General features: G+C 35.4%; 3 protein-coding genes across 3 annotated transcripts; 1 reads left to right on the plus strand and 2 right to left on the minus strand.

Moving 5' to 3' along the window:
- The first annotated feature begins 3,150 nt into the window (after positions 1 to 3,150).
- On the plus strand, positions 3,151 to 5,833 carry LOC116287309 (large ribosomal subunit protein uL23). Its single transcript, XM_031693974.1, has 4 exons — positions 3,151 to 3,219; positions 4,013 to 4,388; positions 5,142 to 5,211; positions 5,763 to 5,833. Exons 1-4 carry the CDS (start codon positions 3,207 to 3,209, stop codon positions 5,775 to 5,777), a joined length of 474 nt encoding a protein of 157 aa, XP_031549834.1. The 5' UTR covers positions 3,151 to 3,206; the 3' UTR covers positions 5,778 to 5,833.
- A 3,691-nt stretch (positions 5,834 to 9,524) lies between these two features.
- Positions 9,525 to 10,816, minus strand: LOC116287308 (uncharacterized). Its single transcript, XM_031693973.2, has one exon. The coding sequence runs from the start codon at positions 10,704 to 10,706 to the stop codon at positions 9,960 to 9,962; it is 747 nt and encodes a 248-aa protein (XP_031549833.1). The 5' UTR covers positions 10,707 to 10,816; the 3' UTR covers positions 9,525 to 9,959.
- An 857-nt stretch (positions 10,817 to 11,673) lies between these two features.
- Positions 11,674 to 13,162, minus strand: LOC116287246 (alpha-ketoglutarate-dependent dioxygenase alkB homolog 4). The gene is made up of 2 exons (XM_031693899.2): positions 12,836 to 13,162; positions 11,674 to 12,667 (listed from the first exon to the last, which is right to left on the minus strand). The coding sequence occupies exons 1-2, from the start codon at positions 13,160 to 13,162 to the stop codon at positions 12,146 to 12,148; spliced, it is 849 nt and encodes a 282-aa protein (XP_031549759.2). The 3' UTR covers positions 11,674 to 12,145.
- Positions 13,163 to 13,289: the final 127 nt, after the last annotated feature.

Raw genomic sequence — 13,289 nt, forward strand, 5'->3', positions numbered from 1 at the left:
TATAATTTATTTGTATAGCGCTCATCTCCAAAATTGTCCAAGGCGCTTCACAAAAAAATTACAATAGAATATTTACAATAGTTACAAAATGCTTACCTATTGATTATGAATAAAATGTAAATATTTAAAAGATAAAACTAATTAATAATTGCAATATATAAAACAAATCTAAGTCACGTAGTCTTTAAATATACTTCTTCTTATTAAGAAAAAGAGAAAATAAATGTGTCTTAAGTCTATTTTTAAAACTAGCAACTGTTGAACTTAAACGAATCTCTAAGGGAAGCCTATTCCACAGTCTTGGAGCAGAAAAGGAGAAGGATCTGAAACCATAAGTATTAAGCCTAGCTTTAGGCTCAACAAGGAGTTTATTAGAGACAGAGCGTAGAGAATAACTGTAGGAGCGATAGGTCAAAAGATCAGACAAATATGAAGGAGCAAGGCCATTCAAGGCCTCGTAAGTTAACAGCAGCAGCTTAAAAATAACTCGGTAGTGAACAGGTAACCAGTGAAGATCAACCAGCACAGGAGTGATATGATCGAATTTCTTAGTGAAGGTGACAATACGAGCTGCAGAGTTCTGTATTCGTTGCAACCAAGCATCACATAGAATTAGAGAATTACATTTTTCATTTAGCAAAAAATTGTAGGCCATTCATGGTGTGTATAAACAAGACGCCCTAGAAGCGTACTGGGTTGCCTGTATCATGCACAGAGGCCTCGTTGCAACGTTAGTCAAAAGATAATGGAATATTTCTAAGAAAAGAATGATTTCGTTTAACTTGTTTAAGACGATCTTCTCTGTTAAGGTGTTCTCTACATGACATTAAAATATTTGCAGGTTCTGCCTTTTTTAGACAATAAAATAATCAGTTTTGCGTTATGCATGTCACACTACTTGTGAATTTGATCTTGCGCCATGACGCAACAAGATCAACTATTCTATCGTTCTCTGTCAGAATCACCAAAATAGTGCAATAGTACCCAGAAGTCTTCACGGCACCATCCACTAGTCCTTTGCGGACATATGATGATCCAAGTGCAGTAAATGTTCTTGTCAGTAAACTTTGTCATGAAAGATAGGAAAGCATAGGTCTACTTTTCGCGGATCGATATTGCTTATATGACTGATAACATCTGATCGAACTTATACAGGCTTATAAACAACCGAATAGGAATAAATTTTTTCCACTTAAACGGATTGCCTCAATTGTTGAAGATTTAAATATCATAAAAAATGGATCATAAAAAAAAAGAAAAATTTTATGTGGATAAGACGGGATTCGAACCCACCAAATGAAAAAAGAAAAGAAAAGAAAAAAAAAATAATCGATTCTACTTTGCCATACCCCCGAGACATCCGCAGAGCTGAGGCGTCGTATGGACTTCGGACCTGACGGCGATTAAATCCTTCTGCCCTTGGGTGTACGAATTACGCAAGAAAATGTTCTAGCCGAAGCATCAGGGGAGAGACCAGCCGGCCCCCAGACCATATCGGCTAATCCCTTGCATCTCTGCCACGCACGGAATCGGTTGAAAATGTAATGTTAAAAAGTCTAGTGTATTCGGTGCATTGTTTTCACGGCTATTGTTATGCTGATTCACCTGGAACCGTGGTCCAGTGGATAAATCGTTGTCGTGCAAGATACTGAGTCAAGCTCGTCTGAGGAGGGTTAGCACTTGGATGGGTGACCTAAACATTATACCTACTCACGCTTTTGCTACTTTTTTCCATTTTTCTTTTTTGATTTTTAAAATAATAGATTATAGAATAGTGAAACTTTCTATTATTGAGTAACCTATTCCTGTCTACCCAAATCCGTCAAATTGAAATCTAGCAGAGGAAAATCCTTGGGGGAAAAAAGAAACTGACGGCCATTTAGCGTACCTCTGAAGCGTGTGAAGGAGTGCGGGCGGAGTAGCGAGTTATACAAAGATCACAACACTCAAAAGGACACCTGAAAGAAAGAAAGAAAGAAAGAAAGAAAGAAAGAAAGAGAGAGAGAGAGATGTCTTTTATTTAATCTCGGGAAATTTCATCAATGTACAAATTGGTTTTCATGAAAACCGAGTTGATAGGTAATATATATCAAAAATTAATGATAACGTTAAGAATATATAGACAGATTATGAAAAAAATTCTCATCTACCCCCCAAAAATATTATAGTAATTAAAGTGTTAAGGACCAACAGACGAAAGATTCCTCTTAAAAGATTTTAAATTATTGGACAGTCTGACACTTTGGGGTAACGAGTTCCACACTTTTGCACCATCATAAGAGAGAGCTCTTTTTAAAAACTCAGTGCTGGGTTTCGGTAACTTTAAGCACTTCTCTCTATCACGAAAGAAAGAAAGAAAGAAAGAAAGAAAGAAAGAAAGAAAGAAAGAAAGAAAGAAAGAAAGAAAGAAAGAAAGAAAGAAAGAAAGAAAGAAAGAAAGAAAAAGGAGCGGCTGCCAACTGAGAACGAGGGCTTAACGGATGTGACTATATTTCAGGCCTTCAATCAACTTTAATGCTCAACAACAATTAATACTTTTCATACTTTTCATAATTCAAAATGAAAGAATATTGCCTCGTAGTCCTTGTGGTACTTATTAAAACAGATACTTTGAACTAAGTTGTCTTAATATCGGTCAAGATTTTAATTCCATATACATATCCCGGAAAATGATTGGACATTTTTTTGTTGAACGAATTGGGCTTCCTATGCAACGAAAGGACCGAGTACGGGAATTAGGCACTAACGTGAACTGGAGAAAGTACACAGGTAGCCCAAATAATGTTCTGAGTATACTTACGAAGAAATGTAAGGAAGTTAGGATAACGATACAAGATAAAACGTTTCACTTAGTATTTTGTAAACCATGATGCAGTCGTTGTTGTATTTCTACCTTGTCTAATCCCCCAATAAAGTTTCGGCGGATTCGAGGACCTGTGACTAGTGGGCACTGTTTTTAAAGAAGACTGCTCTACCCTACAAAAAGCTTTGTGAAGAGATAACTAGCTAAAAACTAGTGTGAGCTTTGTGGAGAAGCACCAAATTTTTTTGCCTTATGATATTTTTGCAACACTTTACTTTCTCACGATTTGAAAATACTGTACTTTGATGTTTTTTCAAAATCGTTCCACGGTATCCCTGTGGTAAGACCCTGTCGTTTCATTGGGTCCACCCCGCAAATAGGCTTCCTCTTTCACTGATCACACATGGCGCCGAAGGGTAAGTCAGGATCAAGACTCATCTGAAATACTAAATTATACAGTGAATTTTTCCCTCTATTTGGTTAATAAACGCACCGATCCCAGCTTGAAACATCTATCTACATTATTATCAATTTAAATGCTGTATTTTTGGCTTGTAAAGTGATGTAATTTTTGGAATAAAGAGAAGCATTTCGGTAGCCATGTTCTACACGTGAGCTATATACTGGGCTATAAGAATCTTGTTAAGACTGCTTAACTTATTTACTTTCTATTGCTTTATAAATAAATCCCTAGAATACTAGGAGATGGAGTTTAATTTGTGACTGTCATCAAAGCATACGATTTATTAAGGCATATGTTGCTGTTGTTTTTAATTATTTCTTTGCTATTGAATTCCAAGAACTAGAAAAGAAACCAAAATGATTTTTTTTGCACTTCATCTTGTGGACCATTAATGAAATAAAATACATTTAAGGCTTCTTGATCTCTTCAAGAATTTATTCAAAAGTCTTGGATTGTGTTGTTAAATAGGATTTAATATTGTGATTTCTTTGAAAAAATATATTAGTATAATAATAATGGTATTTGATATTAGATATCTTATTAGTACTATATTAATTGTTATCATCCAGCAAAGAGCTACTGCACAAATGGCTTTAATATGAAAACTATCACTTTCACTTATTCTTATGATGCAACATAAATTGCGCTGTTAGTGGGAGGAGCCAAGAAGTCATCATGGATGATCATAAACTTCTTTAATAATCATTGACTCTTAAAACTTCTATTCTTATATTGTCTTTCTTCAGGAAAGTCTAAAGAGACCAAGGCTAGTGCCAAGAGCACTGAAACCTCCAAGGCTCAGAAAGCCAAGAAGGCTGTCCTTAAAGGTGTTCAGAAGACATCTCTCAAGAAGATCAAGACAACTGTCAAATTTCATCGACCCAAAACTCTTAGGCTTCAAAGGAACCCCAAGTATCCTAGAATCTCTGCTCCCAGACCAAACAAGCTTGATCACTATGCTATCATCAAGCATCCTTTGACAACTGAGTCTGCGATGAAGAAGATTGAAGACAATAATACTCTGGTTTTTATTGTGGATGTTAAAGCCAACAAAGCTCAGATCAAAGCAGCTGTTAAGAAGCTGTACGATATTGATGTCTCCAAGGTCAACACTCTTATCAGGTATTACACTGTGAGGATTAGATTATAACACACATATTATTTACTTCTTTCAATTAGTCACCAAAAATGCATACGCTGAGACTGCTGAGGATCATGGGAAATGTTCATGTCAAACATGTAAACCTCTTGATAGAAACTGCAATTTGAAGTTACTAACAGGAAGTCTCGAGTCCATCAATAGTGATCAAGTGTGGGTTGAAACACGTAACCTCTATCTACCCATAATCCTTGCCAATCTCAGCTTTGTAGCTATTCAGGTGGCTAGTTATACAATGGTTTTAAGTGGCATACCATGGAATATCCCACAAGACACTATTTCCTAGTATACACATGAATCTTCAGATGAGTAAGTATACAATAAAATACAAGTTATAGGGATATTCTGGTGTGCCACAAGAAAGCATCGTGTAACTTTTTTACCTACACCATTCAAAATACTCCCAAGATACAATGCATGATGCAAAGAAATGAAGGAATACTACCAAATGTAGAATAGCTTACTTGCATCTGATTGGCTGTATTTTCAATGGGTTTGCAGATAACAACTTAAGAGTGGTTTTTGTCTGAATGGGAAACACAATACTGACTTCAGCACATAGTATTGTGGGTTCAAGAGAATGGGACTACATAGTATTTTATTCCTTGATCATTATTGCCCCTGACTTTTGAATTCCTCAAATAATTTATAGTTGGATTCAAGTAAAACATTTTGACCTCTTGTCATTCATTTAGTGTTTACCATTTTCTTTGTAGACCTGATGGTCAGAAGAAAGCTTATGTTAGGCTTGCTCCAGATTATGATGCTTTAGATGTATCAAACAAGGTAGGATTACAAACCTTAGTTGGATGAAATTTTAGATTTTGTATGAATCAAGGATTAGAAAGATGGCTGGTCACTGAACAATGTCAAAATATTGGCAGACAGGAGCTTTCAGAATTCTTTGGAGTAGGTGGTCAAGTCTGAATTAAATGGCTTTGATCTAATCCAAGGAACAGAAAGTATTTTTTAGAAAAGGAAAAGTATGTAGTTGTCGGTTACCTTCGATTCTAAAAGCCCTGGGCACTTGTCTGCAAAATGCCTCTTAGGCACACAGCAAACAAATAAGTTAGCTGTGTCCAGGTAACAATGCATTCTAACTCCAGGGCTTAATAACTGACCAAATTAGTTTTAGCTTGGTCAAAATGAAAATCAAAGCAAAGGATTGACAAGACAAATGCAATTCTGGCTGGACATTGTCCCAGCCAATATTTGAAGCCCTGCAACACTAAAGTAATTAGAATAAGCTTGAAATAGAAAAGAATTATGGCAAAGCATAATTATGATTTATAATTCTGTTGATAATAACTTTATTCTAATATTTGTCTTGTTTTCAGATTGGTATCATCTAAACAGATAGTCTATGGGTGGTTGAAGCAGAGAAAATAAAATTTCTAATTATGATCAACTTGTCTCAGTGTTATTTTTCTTATAGTATAGTAATAGAACATCCATTTTATCAATTATTATTTTGGGAAGCACGGGTGGTGTGCGCTGCTAATGCACTGCCTCTCACCAATGCGACCCGAGTTCGAGCCCCGCCGTGCTCGGTTTCGTATGTGAGTAGAGTTGTTTGTTGGTTCTCTCTTGTGCTTCAAGGGTTTTTCTCCAGGTTCTCCGGTTTTCCTCCCTCCGCAAAAATCAACTTCTAAAATTCCAATTCGATCTTGGGCTTTCACCTAGCGTGGATCTGAGGGTTCCGTTCGTGATTGTCCCACTCTGTGATTACAGACAAAACTGGTAAATAATATTGACACCAAAGGACCAGAAAAAAAATTTTCAATGTGTCCCTAATATAGAGGTTGGGTCTGTGAAATAAAAAATTTATGTTGATTTTTACAGGACCCGCTGGAGGAGAGTGATTGTATGGCTGATACAGCACGGATGTAAATGTTGTGATAACTTGTGAAATTCAGGATGAATTCATAAATCCTTTGGGGCTTTATGAATTAAAATGCTAATCAGATACAACAACTAGTGCTGTATAGGAACAGTATACATCCACTAGTGGTAAAGTTTGTATTGGGAATACATGATATTCATGTTACCCAAGGGTGGATCCAGGGGGAGGGTCGGGGGGGTTGCAACCCCCCTGTCATTCCTGAGGTCAAATGGGCTTCCTGTGGTAAAAATGCGACTGGGATTCCTTTGCCCACAAAATTTAGCCCTGAGACCCCCCCTTCAAAAAACCCTGGATCCGCCCTTGCTACCTGATTTCTTGTTTCTGAAATTTTTACAAGACAGTGTCATTGATATAGATATAGAGGCTGGGTCAATGGAACAAGGAATTTATTTAAGGAGGCTCGAAACGGTTTTTCTTGAGTGAGTGCGTGCTCTAGGTCCGATGACGTAGAACTTGCAAAAGGAAAATTTTTGTACTCATAAATTTTAATGTTCAAACTGAAAAAAATCAAAAATTCTTTGGTGAAATTTCTTCAAATTTTGCATAGGGCTTTAGTTTATGTTTTCAAAAACTTAAGAAAAATTTCAGAAAATTCTGTAAGAAGGAACTATTCCAAACAAATTTGATTGATTTTTGCAAATTCCCTCTTACAGAATTTTTTCTTTTTTTGTCAAAAAGAAGATTACAATACAAAGTTTAAATATTCCAGTTTTTAAAAAAAATTCAACATTTTGTTCCTGAGTTATCATTTTTTAAATAAACATTTTTGATGGCATCATGAAGGGTTCTGATGTTGTCATAGCAACATCTTAATTCATTTTTTCATGTATATTGTGATCTTTGGTTCAAGGTCTTTGGCTTTCCAGGTTTACTTGCTGTCATATTATAGCCATAATAATTTTTTTTAGTTCATAATGTGAAGGCACAAAGCATTTTCCAGCCTCCTTAAGTAATTCAAAGTAATTTTGAAGGGACCTAAATATTTGTCTGTAGTATAGAGGTATCCATGATATAGAGGCTCCACTGTAGTTTTCAGAAAGTACGTAGGGGGTTAAAGAAGTGATCAAAATTATGCAATGGCAGGATTCCAATCTTCTAAAAAAAGCCTTCTATTTTTGAACTTAGTAAGTTATCTATCTTAAAGCTTTAAAAACCTTGGAGGTAAGTTGTTTGCAACACTGTCCGTGGATCAGGTCACCTTATGATGTATTTTTGGACTCAAGCAATAAATTATAGTCTGTTTCCATAGCAGTCTTGGACAGTCCAGACACAACGGAGGCTAGTAAAACTATGAAATTTGAACCAACAAAGATATGAGCTTTTAAAAATATAAATTTAGTATAAAAATGAAAATCTTACGAAAATCTAGGAATATTATTTTATTATAAAATTTAGGACCTCCCTGAAAATCATTTTTATGAGTGGAGTATCCTCATTAAATATTATTATTATTATTATTATTATTAAATCACAATATGTATAGTGTGATTCATGGATTTTGTTTTGTAGATGTTCCAGAGGTTTGCAGATATAGAGGATATCACATGGGCGCACGGAGATACGAATTTTATCTTCAAGTGTTCAATTGATATCTCACGAGTGAGCTCAGCGAATGAGTGCGATATCTAAATTGAACATGAGAAGATAAAATTCATATCTTTAAGTGGCCATGTAATGTTCTGTTTATTATATAGATATCGATGAAACTTAAATAAAATAAAAGCTCAAAAATTCTTTATTTATAAAATATGTTACTATGTCAACAGCAATATCTTCATGTGTGAAATATATGTTATCTTCCACTGGTAAAAGATATCAAGTTTTTGACACTAGAGAAAACCTGGTATTTCATCAATATCTATATAATAATGGCTAATAATTAGTCCCCCATACCCCCAACACACACACACATTTTTTTTCAGCTATAAACTATTTTATGATCATGAATAAGTGCAGCCATATACCAACAATCAAAGCAGTGATGCATGTCTGATGACTTGGGGTAAACACAAATGCAAATGTTCTCCATCACTCTTTAAGAAGGTTAAACTAGAATACTTTCAGTAGCTTATAAATTGAACAGCAGTATCATTTTGAAACTTTAGTATACACTGCATGCCGGACTGTGTTGGTGGATTGCCATCTGAGACTATCAGTTCTCATGTTTCAAGGATGTTTTAGAAAAATGCTACAACAAATACCTGACCTTCCTTAAACAATTAGCATTCGAGTATTATATAAGAATAAATATCAAATAAATATTAGCTTACTGAAGCAACATTGCAAAGACTACTTATAAACATCAAACAAGTTATTTGAACTATCCATTTGTTTATGCACATATTTGGTGAAGATAACCAAAGTAACACAATGAAATCTTAACAACTATGTAAACAATAGAAAAACTACAAAAACAGAACAATGACAATACAATGACTTTCACTTATAAAAGCATATATACGAGTGATTATTTTTTTAGTTTTAATCTTAATAATCTAACTTTTGATAAATTGGTAGACATAGTAAAGTTTTCACAGTAGCAAGTAAATAAATAAATAAAATAAAAAATAAATGGGATTTAGCAGTGGCATTTCAGTCTACAGAGTAGCTATTCATCCACTGTAATTCTAATTGGAATTTAGGAGTTGATTTTAGCGGAGGAAGGTAAGCCGGAGAACCTAGAAACACCTCGAAGCACAGGAGAGAACCAACAAACATTTCTACTCACATACGACACCACTCAGTGGGACCCGAACCCGGGTCACATTGGTGAGAGGCGTGCAATGGTTAGAAGGCATACCATGTCTGTGAAAAACTTAACTAACAAAATAATTGTACAAATTAGTGCAAGGTGTACAGTCTACTGAGGTCTACTGAACTTCCTAATTTGTGCAAATATTTTCAATTTCTTGCAAAGTTCTTTAACAGATATATGGTATGCACTCTAATGTACACAAATTTATGTGTAGATGTTTATATGTCTATACCCTGGGCTCTATCATGGGCTCTATTTTGCTTCGGGTATGTAGGTTAACAATGCAGAGTTCTATTATAGCTGACTCTAGAATAGAACTCTGCATTGGTAATACCAATTTGACTTAATGATAATCCACTTTTTATCATCTTTTGTATTTACTCAACAATGCCGCCATAAAAAGAGCAATTTTTAGCAAAATTACGAATGTACCCTGGGAAATACTACTTCAGTTCACCACTTTAATCAAAGATTTCATTATTTTACACTCCAATAAATTTTATTTATTCTCAAGCCACGTGGAATATCTGTGACTGTGTATAATAAGGTGTAAAAGATCAATTATCTACAGGTTATTTTTGAATTTAAATGAACAATCAGATGCTAGAAATTACAGGAATAGAACTTAAGTTTTCAATCTTTTAGTGACAAGTCTTAGTTATTTCCTATTGAAGTAAACCTACAAATATTTAAACTTGTCTAGCTAATTCTTTCAATACTTACCAAAACAACAAGTTGATCTTCGAAATTAGAATGAACAATAGCATAACGCAAGAATGGGTGTACGTTAGAAGTTCAACTCAAAAGTTTTACTTTACTTTAAAAACAATTGTTGGTAATTATTACTTTAGATAGTCATCACTAGTAGGCGTTCTCTCATATCCCATCTTCTACCACGTTTAACATTTCATTTAACTCGTTGTCAACACTGGCTTTCTTCTCTCTGAAATTTTCAATTCCCGTTGATACTTCGTCCAAGACCCTCTCCAACTTTTTTGCCTCTCTTTCTGCGGCTTCGTAACGCTCTTGGAAACCTTTTAGTTCGGCTTCGAGGAAGGCAATTTTTTCTTCTTGCACTCCTTCCCTCTCACTCGCCTCTTCGTCTCTTCTCTCTAACTTGCTCATATTTTCTCCTGCCTTTTCCAATTCTTGATCGATATCGCTAATCCTAGCTTCTGCTTTCTCCGCTCTATCAACTGCCCTGCTAAGATCGAATTCTATCTTGGTAAACTTGCGAGAAATGTCGTTGAGATCTCGGAGTTTCTCGTCCAATCTTGTCAAGGAATCCTTGGCTTTTTGCTCGATGTTGGTAAGTTGATCATCAGTATCCAGTTCAAGACCTCCAAGCTCTTTTTCTGTAGCTCGTTCTTTTTCGATCTTATCGTGCAAGTTTGTGAGATCATCCTTACTAGATTGAATCTTCTCTTGGGTTTTCTCGTGCTCTCTGGTTAACAGCACTATTCTCCTTTTGTACGACTCTGCGTCCTCTTCAGCTTTGGCGGCTCGTTCGTTTGCTAACCTAAGTTTATTATTCGCTTCGTTTTCTCTATCTTCAGCCTGTTCAACGGCATCTCTCATAGCATTAAGCTTATCCTTAACTTTACTTAGGTTTCCAGCGCTCATGATGAATGAATTTCGGGTCTAAAACGCCTTCGGAATATGACTTTCTTTTACAATCACACCCAGTTCGTCTTATACACCTTCAATGGCCTCTCCTTCTAGCATGTGTCGACCAAACATCAACCAATCAAAAGCTTTCAAATCAAAATATACGTAACGCAATCCGTCACGCATGACTTCAAAATTAACAACTTCCAAAACTGTTTTTCTTTTGTTTTGAGGTAATAAATAACTTTGGCTATTAAATTAGGGGAGCGGTACCTATCAGACAGTCATGAAGGAAGTTGGAATGCTATTTCAAGTATTTCAAGCTATAAACAAACATCTAATAGTATCAATCTATATAAGGCAACCACCCTAATGAGTGCTCAAGGCTGAATCAACTTCAAATTTTAAATCTCAATATCAGACGACTAAGATTAGTCATGCAGAAGGAATTTTCACTATAAATGGTAATTTTGATATAGTTTTTTTTCTAACAAATATTTACTTTAAATTTTATTTGCTTCCTTTTTTGAATGGTACTAATAATAAATCATTGTAGCACTTTTGCACTAATTGGAGACACTATTCACTCACACACACTACCACTACATTTTAATGTTCTATGCACACATCACTCAAATCACATGTTGATTTTTACTGATAGGGGAAACCCAAGAACCCGGAGAAAACCCTCCTAGCATAGAGAGAACAAAATGTCAAATAAACTCAGTTCACATATGGTGTCCCCAGGGCTTGAACCAGTGACCTGAGCCTTTGGAACCACAGTAGTGTAAGACAACACATTAGCAGCATACCCCACCCATGCTTCCCGAAAGTATTTATACCTTCCCTACTTAATGGAGAAGGACAGACAAAATAATTTCTATATCTTTTTCAGTAAGTTACGTAAACAAAGTACCATCTCTATCCTCTTGATCATACAGCTTGAAAAATTCTAGCCCCTCTATCTAAAGATATTTCAAACTACAGTTCCAAATTTTATTTCTTAAGAAAAAAGATAACATTGTTCAATTTTTTGTCAGATTTATAAGTTCAAAATGGTCACAAACTAGTAATGCAAGCAACCAACATGTCAAATTGCAGTAATATTTGTTGTTTACCACTGACACAGTGTCTCGTGCTCAACAAAATTAACCAAGATTTACATATTTTAATTGAAGATGTTTTGGAATTGGAATGGTAGCGGCCTTGTGATTGGTTGGCCATCTTCATATGTCAACCAATCAAATGGAGCATTATTACTTTTAAACTTTTTGTCTGTAATAAAAATGGGGTGCCTAGAGACTGGATAATCTTTCACCGACCAAGGTGTTTGTTCTTAAACGTTATTGGAGAGAACATATTTTCATGTAGAATCACCATGGAAAACCTTAGGTTGTGAGCATAGCTTTTTGTCTAAGATGGAGAATTTGCAAGAGTTGCTTTTATTTAACACATTAATTTAATCCCATATTTTCTTGAACTGATTTTCCATTAAATGACAATGCAGTCTCATAGACCTGCTTTCCAATAATTTCATTTGGTCCTCCAACAGAAAACTCACTTGATAATTCTCTAAATGTCATAGCAATTCTTCTACTTCTAATATGGTGTCTTTTTATCTCATGCTTCCATTCATAACGAGCTGGTCCAGCCATTATGATGAGTGATCGTCTTGGCATTTCAAATTCCACTACTGCTTTTAGCTGATCATGTGACATCGTCATTATGGTTTGGGATAACAGGTTTAAAGTTACGAGTCGCTCACCCCATAGCCAAAAGTCATCAAAATGAGCGTCTATCGCAGCTCCTCGCTCAGGCATATACTCCAAGTTACAAAGTTCAACAACTTTAAAGTCACTTAATGTTGGGACAGCTTGGCACATCCTTTCTATCAGGACTTTGCTAAAAGCTGGAAGTCCATTGAAGTATGTTAGTTTTAACTTCTTTTTCTTAAAATTAGCTTGAGGGCCATAATCCTGCAAGTAAATAAAAAACTCATCAACTAATTTTATATTTTACTTGTTATTATAAATACTTTGCTGATTATGACGAAAGGAATTGCCTATCAAGAAATCACCATATTCCTCCTCCAAAAAAAGGTTTGGGCTTCCTGTGGTAAAAATAGCATTGTCTGAAAAACAGACCTGCTTTCGTCGACCCGACTGTGATAGCTTCCAACATGTTTGATCAATCTCTCTTACTATTAACCTCTCCTCTTCCTCGCTAATAAAGTCCTGGATCACAGTTATTCCACTTATCAAGTTTTTGCTTCGGTCTGTGCCGTTATGTGAACATATTTGTCCAAATTCCACGACTCCATAGCAATTCAAGCAGAGAAAATATCTCGAAATGTCGTTGGCACCACTTTCATTGCTTAAAATGTCCTTTCCCTTTCCATATAAATGATTTTGTTCGCATAAAAGACAGCTCCTTGTTCCAGTGCAGCTACATTCATTCATTTCGGCAGCCATCTTGAATTTTTCTTGTTCGCTGATTTAAAAGAGCCAATCAGCATCTTTGTTATATTCGAAAGATCTTGCAATTTCTACTAATAATTTTGATTGGATCACAGGAGCACTTTTCAACCAATCATATCAA

This window comes from Actinia tenebrosa, unplaced genomic scaffold, assembly GCF_029948245.1.
Source record: "Actinia tenebrosa isolate PJP-AT-01 unplaced genomic scaffold, QUT_ActTen_1.0 PGA_scaffold1__47_contigs__length_23844297, whole genome shotgun sequence".
Classification (NCBI taxonomy): Eukaryota; Metazoa; Cnidaria; class Anthozoa; order Actiniaria; family Actiniidae; genus Actinia; species Actinia tenebrosa.

Excerpts from the sequence above, each read along its gene's own strand:
- LOC116287309 (XM_031693974.1), top strand. Across the intron at positions 4,389-5,141 it reads AAGGTCAACACTCTTATCAG|ACCTGATGGTCAGAAGAAAG; the intron begins GTATTACACTGT and ends TTTTCTTTGTAG.
- LOC116287246 (XM_031693899.2), bottom strand. The coding sequence starts at position 13,162 with ATGGCTGCCGAAATGAATGAATGTAGCTGCACTGGAACAAGGAGCTGT. Across the intron at positions 12,668-12,835 it reads AGTCGGGTCGACGAAAGCAG|GATTATGGCCCTCAAGCTAA; the intron begins GTCTGTTTTTCA and ends ATTTACTTGCAG.
- LOC116287308 (XM_031693973.2), bottom strand. The coding sequence starts at position 10,706 with ATGAGCGCTGGAAACCTAAGTAAAGTTAAGGATAAGCTTAATGCTATG.